At 42.4% G+C, this 12,897-nt stretch overlaps 1 protein-coding gene and 1 pseudogene across 1 annotated transcript; both read right to left on the reverse strand.

Annotated features, from left to right (window-relative positions):
• Positions 1-93: 93 nt before the first annotated feature.
• XBP1 (X-box binding protein 1) lies at positions 94-7,088 on the reverse strand. Its single transcript, XM_022550849.3, is given in 6 exon segments — positions 94-3,431; positions 3,738-3,821; positions 3,824-3,883; positions 4,707-4,835; positions 5,643-5,739; positions 6,823-7,088. Coding segments are annotated over 6 exon segments (1,179 nt in total). The 5' UTR covers positions 7,074-7,088; the 3' UTR covers positions 94-2,873.
• Positions 7,089-11,738: 4,650 nt separating this feature from the next.
• On the reverse strand, positions 11,739-12,505 carry LOC111162789 (thioredoxin domain-containing protein 17 pseudogene; annotated as a pseudogene).
• Between the last annotated feature and the right edge of the window lie 392 nt (positions 12,506-12,897).

Genomic DNA, 12,897 nt, shown 5'->3' on the forward strand with positions numbered 1-12,897 from the left:
ATTGTGTTCCTGCACTTAAGTAAATGAAATCAAGTTTGGGACCTTTAAAAATAGGGAGTAGGAAAATTCCTCTAGATGTCCAGTTACATGGTCATTCCTTTCTTGAGTTGACAGGTCACTGGGTGGCGGTATTGCGTGCATATTTACAACCATTAGTTGATAAATGTGGATCCCTGATTTGTGGGCAGGCAGAGTTTGAGTTGCGGCTACAGAAAACTCGGGATATTGTTTTCTTTACCAAAATTTGGAAATCACAGCTAAAAGTTATCTATTTTTATAGATTTGTAAACTAAGCCTAAGTAGATAGTGACAATTTAGTATAATAATCCAATTCACCAGGTCTAGGGTTCCTACTTGACCAGTGGTCTTTTTACAGCAATACCTAACATGTTTAGGTTTCATTGAAATAATCTACAATAAAGTATGGTTCAGGCAGTGTAACTTTAAACTCCTTGAGGGAATATAGTTTTGTATGTATCAGTTTGGTTCAAATATTCTACTAGTGGCATTTGAGAGATGAGCTACATGCAGTTATGTGGTGTTAGACTATATAGCTCCAGCAAGACAGGAATGTTGTCTTTCAGCGACTGGTTAGTGGGTAAACAAGCCAGTCTTCCTGTCCCTAATTAACTTTAGAAGTTAGTTAGAGGGTAAAGATTTAATCTTAGAAGATTAGAATTTGATGCCATAAAATACTCTTGGAGTAGGAGGTATTAATTACCTCTGCCTACAGTTCTGTCCCTACTTTGCCTGCTCCAGTAACACACCTAGTAGAAAAGCAGAGAAGCACACATTGGTGTTACAAGGCCCAGGGAAATGGTGTACAGGTATCTGTCACCTGCTGCTTTGAGTTATGGACAACCTTCTGCATTTAATAGAAATCTTGCTTTGGTTTTGCAGAGAAAGATGTTTTTATTTCTAACCATTCCATTTAGTGTTTCAGTATGAAGATAGGATATCCTGAGTGTTTAGTAATTTTCACCCATCTGTGCAGGAAATGAAAACTCAATCTACACAGGTTGTGTCCTGTGTGTTATTCCTGTTGTACAGCTGTCTCTTTCACGTGATGTCATTGAATGTAAATTAGTTGAGCCCCAGTCTTCAGATGCTTGTTCTATAATGTTGAAAGCTAAAATGTATCTGTAATTACATCTGCCTACACAATCCCTAAATAGATTCTCAGCACTTGTTTTCAGTTCTAGAAAATCTGGTGATCAGGTTTTTAATTGTGGGGCAGCTGGTGGACTGTTCTTACACTTACAAAACAGAAACTCAGAGATTAAGCAAGTTTGCATTGCCAAGTACTAGGATTGGGCTCTGGTTTCAGCAACCAGGGACCTTAGGCTCTCTTGCCTACTAGTATGCTTGTGGACACGCCCCCAACCACACCAAAGGCATTCCCTTGTACTTGGCTGTAACCATGGCCTGCTTTGCCTTGCTGCTGGGGATTCTTCGAATCCCACCTCGTTTGGTCTGCTCACTCACTCTGACCTCCCCAGAGGTAGTCAGTAAACACTGGCATAGAATGCTGGCATGGGTAAAATAATTTCTATAAATTAGGGGACTCCTTTAATATCTTGTAAGTGGATTCCCAAGGAAAAGATGCACCTTGGATGATGAGGTTATCAAGTCTGTAGTTTGGGGGTTGTAACAGGTTCATTCTTTAGTGAAACATGTCCTAGAGTGTATATAATTCTGTAAGAGATTAAAACCCTTCCAAAGTGGATTAGGAGATAACAGTTAACTTTTGAGTGCTTGGGACGGTGCCTGGCATATACTAAGTGCTTATAATGCATCGTCTCTTTGAATCCTCTAGCAGCCTTTAGAGATACTATTATACCCCTTTACAGATGAGGAAATAAGTGGTAATTTATGCCCAGGGTTACCCAGCTGAACTGGTGGCAGAGTTGAACCCAGGGAGTTTGAGTCTAGAAAATCCTCTTAATCTCTATAATAATAGCAAAAGTATTGATATTTAATGGCATGTCCTTCTCTAACATGTTAATAGCAAAAGTTGTTAAGTGTTCTAGCTCTGCCATTTACTAGCTGTAATACTGGTCAATTAGGCTGAAGAAACTGTCTCAAATATAGTAACTGCTCAGTGTTTACTTCAGGCAGCCAGGAAATGAAGCAGGCAGTAATTAAGGGGGGAAAGCCTTCAGTCACTTTAAAAAGTGGCATGCTCACTGAAGTGGGATAAATCACTACCATGGCAAACAGTGAAAACCCAGAGAGAATAACAACAATAAGACTTGAGGTTCAAGAAGGAATCAAAGAACAAAGACACTGCATTGTACTTTTTAACTGCACAGGTAGTTTTAAATAAATGGAGAAAGCACCTTCCAAAAGTTACACTAGCAGGGAAAGATTCCATCAAGCATTTACATAGTAAATTTCTATTTTACAAAAGATTCTTGATCTTTACTTGAACTGTACATGATGAGGGAAAAGGAGCCCCCTCAGGTAGGTGTTCTCTCTGCTTGCAGAAGCAAACTAAAGGACCTAAGATCAGAGGCAAGCCTGGGATGCCAAGATGGGTAAAGAGAAATGATAAAGGGCCATTCATTAATTCCATGTCTAAGACACTTTTCTAGTGATGCTTACGTAAATAGGGCAAACCACTGCCCTTAAGATAAAGGTACAACCTCAGAATCTCTAATTCTGGATTATAGTAATGTATCTGTGTACCCTGGACTACTGAATGTCAAAAGACAATACTTGGGGTGACCTATGAGGTTTGAACAAATACTTTAGAGGAATTCTCTAGGACCATACACCCTCTACTTTGGCTTTTTGAATGAAGCACAGGCTTCTGTGCTATATCCTCCAGCAGTGTAATAGTCAAGAAAAGGGCATCAGTATTGGATCACTCCTTAGACACTAATCAGCTGGGGAAAGAGTTCACTGGCAAAAGTGTCCTCCCAGGAATGGTCTACACCAAGCAGAGAGGACATGTCACTCAAGGGAGAAGGGGAACCCTCATAGCTACAGTCACTATAAGCATCCAGTAGGTAGGAAGATGGCTTCAGGCAGTGGCTGGTTGAAAGCAGATCTGAGATACCCAGCTCTGGAATGAAGTCATCTTCTACAAGTTCTTCCTTCACTGAGACAGTGAATTCAGGGTGATCTTTCTCTGAGGGACTGGAAGGTGCTTCCTCAATTTTCACTACCACATTAGCTTGGCTCTCTGTCTCAGAGGGTATCTCTAAGACTAGGGGCTTTGTATATATGTGGTCAAAACGAATCAGTTCATTAATGGCTTCCAGCTTGGCTGATGACGTCCCCAGGGATGGAGAGGGGGGTGCGGGTAAGGAACTGGGTCCTTCTGGGTCGACTTCTGGGAGCTGCTCCAGGCTGGTAGACTCTGGAGAGGGACATCTGAAGAACATAACTGGGTCCAAGTTGAACAAAATGCCCAACAGGATATCAGACTGTAAAAGGAAAAATTAAATGGAGTTCAACTATTAGAATGCACTGAGAATCTACCTTAGTGCTAGGTTCCAAAATGTAAATTAATCATTAGGCTATAGGATGACCTCCAGGACCCACCAGACTCATTTATCTATACTCCACTCCATGTCCTAAACCACCTGGAAATAGGAAGGTAGTTAATGTTCACCTCCAACTCAACGGAAACTACCTTCTCTGCCCTCATATGTCTGGTTAGGGATGTCAGGCATCAAACAAATGGAATTAAATAGTTATACACCTCTTTAGTAAACCTGAATAAGCCCTACCTCAGAGTCTGAAGAGTCAACACCGTCAGAATCCATGGGGAGATGTTCTGGAGGGGTGACAACTGGGCCTGCACCTGCTGCAGAGGTGCACGTAGTCTGAGTGCTGCGGACTCAGCAGACCCGGCCACCGGCCTCGCTCCATTCCCCTGGAAGGAAAGACCAAAGTGAATGAACAGCTCCAACAGCTGAGAGTCCCCAGGGAAATACTTGCCAGGAAGCTGTGATTCTTGACTTTCAAGAAAGCTAGAAAACTATTCTTTAGAGCTGAAACCTTTCCCTTAAACCTTTGTTATTTCCATTTTCTCGAGCCCTCCTCAAGAAGAGATAAGAAAAGGAAGGTAAGACTAACTTCATTGTGATTTTCTGTACAATGAAACATTTTTCTTCCCCAAGCAAAGATTCAGGCAGGACCAATATTCTTAAATAATATCTTACTTATATTCTCAATAAGAATAACGTTCCTAGTAATAAAGTTCTATAGTGAATTTCAGCCCAGAATCTTTTTGGATAGTAATTTTTTAAAAAGTTTGTCCTGAACATTATCTTCTGAGTAGAACTGCCCTACTGTCAACCTTAGACCACTTAAGTATTATCACTGAATTTGCCATGATTCGTAAATTAAAACCCATACATCACTCTTCTATCAGAAAGGTGTCACTATCACAATGAATCCCTTCTCTTCTCAATCATATTCATCAAAGAACCACTATAATTTCAGTAGCATTCAAAGTCAGGTTTGACTGGCTCTCTTATCCTGGTTCTCCTTAATGTTGGCATGGTAGATATATCTTGTCGACTACTGGCATTTGTTAGTACTTGCTCTTGGAGAGTCATGTAACTTATTTTAATTACTAAGACTTAGTACTATTCACTACACTCTTGAAAAATGAATAAGTATCATTAAAGAAAGAGGTCATGTCACTTAAAACCAGTTCTCACATACGGCACCAAATAAAGGACATGACTTACTTTGGTCTCTGCCTCCTCTTCAGTCACTAGGGCATCCATCCCCAAGCGCTGTCTCAATTCCTGGTTCTCAACTATGAGGCCATGAGTTTTCTCTCGTAAAAGCTGATTTTCTAGCAAAAGTTTTTGGTTCTGGAAGAAAGTTCAGAAGAGGCTATTAAGACATCTAATTCTTTCACTTAAGAATCCACCTGACAGCGTTTCACTACAGTAGGTTTCCTTTCCTTCTCCCGGGTCTTTTGGAACACTCTATGCTTATGAAGTTGTTCACAGTGGGTATTAGAAGGCAAGGTTATAATTACAAAAAAAAAGCTATTTGGGAAGTGCCATCTCACGGGGTCACATATAACACAATGCCCCCAACTACTAATAGAGACTTCAACAAAGAGTGACTTGTGGCTTTAATTTAGATATGACGTTTAAAAAAATCCTATCTTGAACTGGTGGGTAATAATAAAAGTGGTAGTGGTGGACTGTAAAATCAACATGTTAAAAAAAAAAAGAACACCACAAATAATGCTTACGTATTCAAGATGTGTAACTGGCAACAATTTAAGTTTAGGTAACAAGTAGACCCTAGAAGGGGAAGGGAACCGTTAGTGGACTTTTGGATAAGCCAGAAAAGGTCTCAAGTTTAAGCAATGATTTCCTATCTGCTTTTACTAATTTTTTAGTGCTAACTGATAAAACATTGTTGTAATGTTGTAATTCACCAGCTTTGAGATAAAGCTAGCACCAAATGCCAAGAGGGTCAATCATTTCTGCTCTCATCAAGCTTCACCACTTAACCAACTACCTATCTACCCTAACTTAGATTAACTAAAAGTTTAACTTTTAATTATATGTCCAATTGTATTCTAAAGGAGATGAAGCAACCATTAACCAAGGGAAAGATACACAATGGATAAAAGATACGAGTTTGGCCTTAAGTATTTTTACCTCTTCTTCCAAATCTACCACTTGTTGCTCCAGCTCACTCATTCGAGCTTTCTTTCGGTCTCTGGCAGTCTGAGCTGCTACTCTGTTTTTCAGTTTCCTGAGAACAGAAAGAGATATACCACACTGAGTCATCTCAAACCTTATTTATATCTTTATTTAAAAACTTGGCCACCTGGTGCTTTCATTTTAATTTACAGTATAAGGTAGACTAATGGTAAAATACACTTCAGGCTCCTCCCCTCAAGAAAACAAAACCAAAAAAAAAAAAATATATCAGCCTTCTGTGGATCTAGCTTGAAGACCTACTTTACTCTCCCCTATACTGAGTCATCCACCTCCGTCTCATCCCTGGCCACAGCACAAAGGCTGGACACAAATATTATTCACCTTGCATCATAAGATATTTCCTCCTCCCCTTTCTACTCCCCCGTTGCTTCCTGACTCCAATCTCCTCAAACAGGATCCAACCTGGACTGATTAAATCTAGTAAAGGCTGCAATCGCGCTAGAACATAAACCCTCCCTCCCTAAACCCAACTCAAAAGAGGGAGAGGCTGATGCGACTTTGGCCCTGGTGCTGAAAGCCTAGGACCGTGTCTACTCCAGGAGGCACTTCATAAATCACAAAAAGCACAATGATCATAAGAGAACTAACATTTACGGAGAACTAAGTACTAGGCATTTCTCAATCTCCCCAGCAGCCTAATGAAGTAGATACCATTTTAAGGATGCAGAGGCTGAGTTTGACTAGTGAGCCTTACAGCGCTCCCAGCCGCCTTCAACAGCTGACATTTCAGTTCCGTGCGCCTCCAAAAAAAGTAGGTTAACCAATTGGCTTCATGTCACAGCCCAAGTTCAGAAAAGCTGACCACGGGTTTGTGGTCACAGCTAGAGGGCCTGGAACCCAGGTACCCTGATACCCAGCTCTGGTTATCTCTAATGAGATAGAAAAGAAGTAAATAAAAAAGGCCTGCGCAGCTCTGGACTCCACCCAGCGCTGTGGATCTGCTAGTCCAGACTTCCTGCCCCGCCCCGCGCCACGCTGGCACCGGACTGGCCCGGCCACCAACGGCTGTGCGCTGCGGACGGTCAGCGCGGCCCCAGGTCCCTGTCTCGCCTTCGAATTCGGTCCCAGACCCCAGGCCCTCGCCCTCCGGCTCCGCGCCTCGACCCTCGCCCACCTCCGCAGCGCCTTCTCCTCGGGGCTCAGGTGCGTGAGGCGCTGTCGTTTGCGCGCCTGGGGCGGCCCCCCGCTCGCCGCCTCCGGGCTGGCCCCTCGCTGGCCCGGCACCATGACCGGCAGAGCCCGGCCGACCGGGGCTCCGGCGGCGGCGGCGGCAGCGGCGGCGGCGGCGGCGGCGGGCTGGCCGGACAGAAGCAGAACTTTGGGTGCCCCGGCGGCCGGGCTCTGCGCGGCTGCCACCACCACCATAGCCGGAGCGTGTCTACGCGAGTACGCGTCCCCGCCGCCCAGCGGGCCGGTCCCGCCGCGCCCAGCCTTTCAACGATCGTGGCCCTCCGCGATTGGCCAGCGCCGAGTGACGCAGGCCTATCTTGGCTCCCATTGGTCTGGCCAATCCGGAGGGGGTGGGGCCAGGGCGTCCAGCGTGGCGGCCGCGGTGCCGGGCATTTTTCGCCGGGGTGACCGGTAGGCGTAGCTCGGCGCTGGGAGGGGGTGGGGCACGGAGGGCCGGGTCTAGGGAAGCCACGTGCTCGTGAGGAAGGGTCCGGAGCCAGGCGGAGTTTCCTCAATAAATGGAATTTCCCCCCTAGGCTGACGCAGAGTTTAATTCCAAACCGAGAGATTTCCAGACCAATTTTTACGGAGACTAACAGATTTTTACCCGCCCCTGACAGAATTGTATCTTGTGCACCACTTAGGGCCCGGAGCTGAGCAGAAAATCGAAAGACCAGCGCGAATCGGGGCTTGGGTTAGAAAAAAGCCTGCAAAGAAATTCCGTGAAATAAGTTTTTAGGGAATGAGATCGCGCGTTTTAAAACTAGGTTTAACTCATAGTGAAGGCTTAATAAACCTTACGTGGTGTTCTCTCAGAGTGGCGGGAATACGTGTAATTTCATTTTTCTTTGCATCTCTAAACTTTCTGCTATGAACGTACATTATTATTATTATGAAATGAAAAAATGGCATGTATAAGACATGAGGGGAGGTTCAGGGCTATTGCCGGCGTGTTACGGCGCAAAGGGGCGGGGGAAGGGGGAAGGGGGACTTGTGAAAGAGGGGCCTCCGAACGGTAGCTAGGGACCAGTTTAGACACAGGAATATTAAAATGGAGAAACCCGAGGAAACACCCTACACGGGCATTTTCACTTTTTTGAAGCAAATTACAAAATGTTAAGTTCCCTAGAATTACAGTTCTTTAATAAGTAGTTACTGCTTCCTCAATGCTCAGTCAGCACTGTTCTAGGTTCTAGGGATGCAGAGATGAGTAAATCTCGTAGCTGGTGGTTGGAAGATATGCAAAAAGTGAAAAGATAGAACCCTTCCAGGTAATTCTTCGGTGTTACTAAGTCAGGTTAGCTCTTCAATTATATTTTGGTGGGAAGAAAACAGTATGGGAAGAAGGAATGAATGAAAGCAATTCAGTCTTTCGATATATAGGCCCTTTCAAGGGCATAGTTTCCGTCATTCCCAGGACTGGACTGTGAGCCTCCTAGTATTTTCTTCTCCAAATTGGCAGAGTAAATCAATGACTTTGTTTAAACTGAGCTGGCCCAGCTCAGGCCATCCTGAACACAGGCTGCTTCTGTGGACTGGGAAAGAGATGGGGGCTAATCAGAGACCAGGACAAAACAGCCTGCCTCCTTTTTAACTCCCATCAGCGTTGAGCTAGCTGGGTCCTAAAGTGCCTGCAGGGGTGGGAGACTCACTACTGGCCCTGGGACCTTTGGGGAGAATTCTTCAGAATACCTTCTGGTTGAGACCTACTCGTTCCTGTTAAAGGACCTTGGAAAGCTGTAAGAGGTTCTGAGAAAAATCATGTAATTGTCATGCAGTCTTTAAGTTAATATTTGTGAATGCCAAAAGAATGTCTGGCACTGTGTAAGAAATCTCAGGGAAACTAGAAGAAATTTAAATCATTTAGACATAAAAAGAAAATGCATGAGGCCTCTATTAGTCCATCATGGTGTAAATGAGTAACCATAAGGAGAAGGTACAAGATGCTGGGGCAGAGGAGAAAAAGCCAGTGGATTGCATTTTAGTCTTGGTTAATTGGGTAGAAATGGAATGTTGAAATTGACTCCCCCAGCTTTGTTTTCAAGGCTTTCATCTTTTTGATAAACTTGTTAAATCATACTCAAAAACAGTAATTGGACCCAGTGCAGATTGCTGTCTGTGGAATCGTGAACACTCGTGTCCAAACCTTTGAACAGTTTTATATCCTCTCTGTAACACTTCTCTGATAATTCTTGCATCAGATGCCAGTAATATTTTAAAACAGTTACTAGGCACTTGTGATAAGAGCTATAAAATGTATAAAATACAAAGTTCTTAGTCTTTGTGAAATGCAAGAAACAGTAGAACATTAAGTCTAAATAAGTAAAAGAACTACACCAAACCCAGTAGCAATCTGAAACTAAAATTCGAGAACTGATCTCTAATATGGTAGCCACTGACCACAGGTGGCTATTGATTCTTTTTCCCACCTGTCTTTTTCACAGTCTCCATTCAAGCACTCTTCACTCACATCACTCATGCTTAATCTTCCCAAGGTGCACTGCCCTGAGGTAGAAAAATCTCTGGAGCTTCGAACAAATAGACCAGTCAAGCTATTGGTGATGAGATTGAAAAAGGAAATGACCCTCATCACTGAGTATCAATCCCTTTCCAACTCCATTGGTTCTAATTCCTTGTTTTCAACAAAACTGATGGAAGATTGAGTTGTCAGCTGGGACTGGAATACAATAATTTTTAATAATAGGTCATTATGTGACTTGGCTTCTAACTTAAAAGATGTTCAGACAATTGAAGGACATCGTTATAACAAAATGCCTTCCTTCCCCATCCATTTAGTTATACGAACAATGTTTTGGGGCACTTTTTTTAATTAAAAAAAGGAATAAAATTAATGCTGAATCCTGCCTCACTATAGCAATAAGTATTATTAATCCACTGATACATGGTGCAAAGATACATTTCCAATATTTTACTCTCTATGTTTAATAATTATCAAAATTTGGAATATTTGTTGTTTTGATAAACTTTGTAAAATTTGTACTGATTTTAATTGTTATGGTAGCTCCATGTAGAATAATTTTTTATGGTTTGAAGAAAGCTTTAAAATATTTAAATGTGTATATTTTTATGCAAGGTAGCCTATTGGGTAATCAATAGTAGACTTTTAAACATAAAACTATATTACATTGAGATAAAAGTCTGTAAGGAAAGTAGAATGGAAATATAACTTAAGAAAGAGAAATAAGGGAAGTTTTCTGTTCTTAATAAAGAGCTTGTTGATTTTTTTTTAACTTTTGATTTTGATATAATTTCAAACTTACAGAAAAGATGCAAGAATTGTACAAAGAGTTCCGGCAGACTCTTCACCCAGACTTTTTTTTTTTTTTTTGGCTGCGTTGGGTCTTCGTTGCTGCATGTGGGCTTTCTCTAGTTGCGGTGAGCAGGGGCTACTCATCATTGCAGTGCGTGGGCTTCTCATTGAGGTGGCTTCTCTCGTTGCGGAGCACAGGCGCTAGGCACGCAGGCTTCAGTAGTTGTGGCATGTGGGCTCAGTAGTTGTGGCGCCCGGGCTTAGTTGCTGTGTGGCCTGTGGGACCTTCCTGGACCAGGGCTTGAACATGTGTCCCCTGCATTGGCAGGTAGATTCTTAACCACTGCCACCAGGGAAGCCCACCCAGACTTTTTTTTTTTTTTTTTTTTTCGGTACGCGGGCCTCTCACCGTTGCGGTCTCTCCCGTTGCGGAGCACAGACTCCGGACGCGCAGGCTCAGCGGCCATGGCCCATGGGCCCAGCCGCTCCGCGGCATGTGGGATCTTCCCAGACCGGGGAACGAACCCGTGTCCCCTGCATCGGCAGGCAGACTCTCAACCACTGCACCACAAGGGAAGCCCCAGACTTTTTGCTAAGACTCACCAGTTAACTTTTTACTGTGTTTGCCTTATCAGTCTCTGTATGTATGTGTGTGTATCTCATATATGTATATATATATTCAGCGTGTATCTCATATATTATATATACATTCACAATTTTTTTCTGAACTATTTATGAATAAGTTTCAGTTATGATGCCCCATTACTCCTAAATACTTCAGCATGTGTTTCCTAAAACCAAGGCATATTCTCATAGAGGCAGTGCAACCATCAAAATCAGGAAATTAGCATATGTAGAGATACAGTATCACTCTCTAATCCCCAAACTCCATTCAAATTTCTCTGATTCTTCTAATAATGTCCTTTAAGGGAACCCTCCTACACTGTTGGTGAGATTTTAAATTGTTATGGCCACTATGAAGAACAGTGTGGAGGTTCCTTAAAAAAGTAAAAATGGAGCTACCATATGATTCTGTAATCCAACTCCTGGACATATATTTGGAAAAGATGAAAACTCTAATTCAAAAAGATACATGCACCCCGATGTTCATAGAAGCACTATTTACAATAGCCAAGGCATGGAAGCAACCTGAATGTTCATTGACATTTGAATAGATAAAGATGTGGTATATATATATACATATACAATGGAATAGTACTCAGCCATAAAAAAGAATGAAATATTGCCATTTGTAGCAATATGGATGGACATAGAGAATATTATATTAAGTGAAGTAAGAGAAAGACAAATATGCTATCACATATATGCAGAATCTAAAAAATAATACAAATGAATTTATTTACAAAACAGAAACAGATTCACAGACATAGAAAACAAACTTAAGGTTACCAAAGAGAAGGGCAGGGGAGGGATAAATTAGGAGTATGGGATTAACAGATGCACACTACAATATATAAAATAGACAACAAGGATTTACTGTATAGCATAGGGAGCTATATTCAATATCTTGTAATAACCTACAAGGGAAAAGAATCTGGATATATATATATATATATATATATATATATATATATATAACTAAATCACTTTGCTGTACACCTGAAACTAACACAATGTTGTAAATCAACTATAGTTCAATATAAATAAATAAATATATACACAAATACTGTCCTTTAAAGTCCAGGATCTGCTCCAAGATCAAGCATTGCATATGGTGTTCATGATGCTCTTTAGTGTCCTTCAACTGGGAACAGTTCCTCAGTCCTTTCACATCTTTTTTTTTTTATCATCATTTATTTACTTATTGCTAACATGAATTCAAAGCGAGTATGCAGATTCTCTTATTCTAGAGCAAATCAGGAAATAAAGACACAAGTGCCATCATCAAATCTTAATCTTCAGAGAACAACATCCCCACGAGGTCGGCCTGAAGACACTCAGATTCTACCAGTTTTTGAGGTGTTCCATACTTAAGTAGTGTAGGCACTGCAGTTAATTCCAACTTTTTCCTGAAGTCATTATTTGGATCTTTCCAATAAGGTTTTTCTCCTCCTTGGCAGTAGATAAACACTCATCCTTCACCAACATGCTTCAGCCCCTCTCGTACGACTGGTTCAGCCTGCACGCAGTCGGGGCATCAGCTTTTGCCTTCAGCGTCCTTAAAACCAGAAAAATAGGCGAAAATGGTCTTGCCACTGTGCTGCTCCACCACCTGCGTGAATTCCTCGTAGCCAGACACACTCACCTCTTCATAGCGGGCCATCGAGAGAGCGTGCCATCGGAACGCTGGAGGTGTCTTGGGTTCCGCCACTGCTGGGAGAGGCTCCATGCAGGGTGGGGCCTCATGTCTTTTCTTTTTTTTTTTTTTTAATAAATTTATTTATTTATTTTTGGCTGTGTTGGGTCTTTGTTGCTGTGCACGGGCTTCAATAGTTGTGGCACGTGGGCTCAGTAGTTGTGGCTCATGGGCTCTAGAGCACAGGCTCAGTAGTTGTGGCGCACGGGGCTTAGTTGCTCCGCAGCATGTGGCATCTTCCCAGACCAGGGCTTGAACCCGTGTCCCCTGCATTGGCAGGTGGATTCTTAACCACTACGCCACCAGGGAAGCCTGCCTCATGTCTTTTCTGATGTTGACATTTTTGAAATGTATGGGTCAATTATTTTGTAGAATGACCCTCAGTGTGGGTTTGTCTGATGTAACCTCATGATTTATGTGTTTTGGGCAGG

This window comes from Delphinapterus leucas, chromosome 14 (assembly GCF_059928025.1).
Source record: "Delphinapterus leucas isolate spDelLeu-1000000601 "Yukka" chromosome 14, BTC_Dleu_Yukka2, whole genome shotgun sequence".
Lineage (NCBI taxonomy): Eukaryota > Metazoa > Chordata > Mammalia > Artiodactyla > Monodontidae > Delphinapterus > Delphinapterus leucas.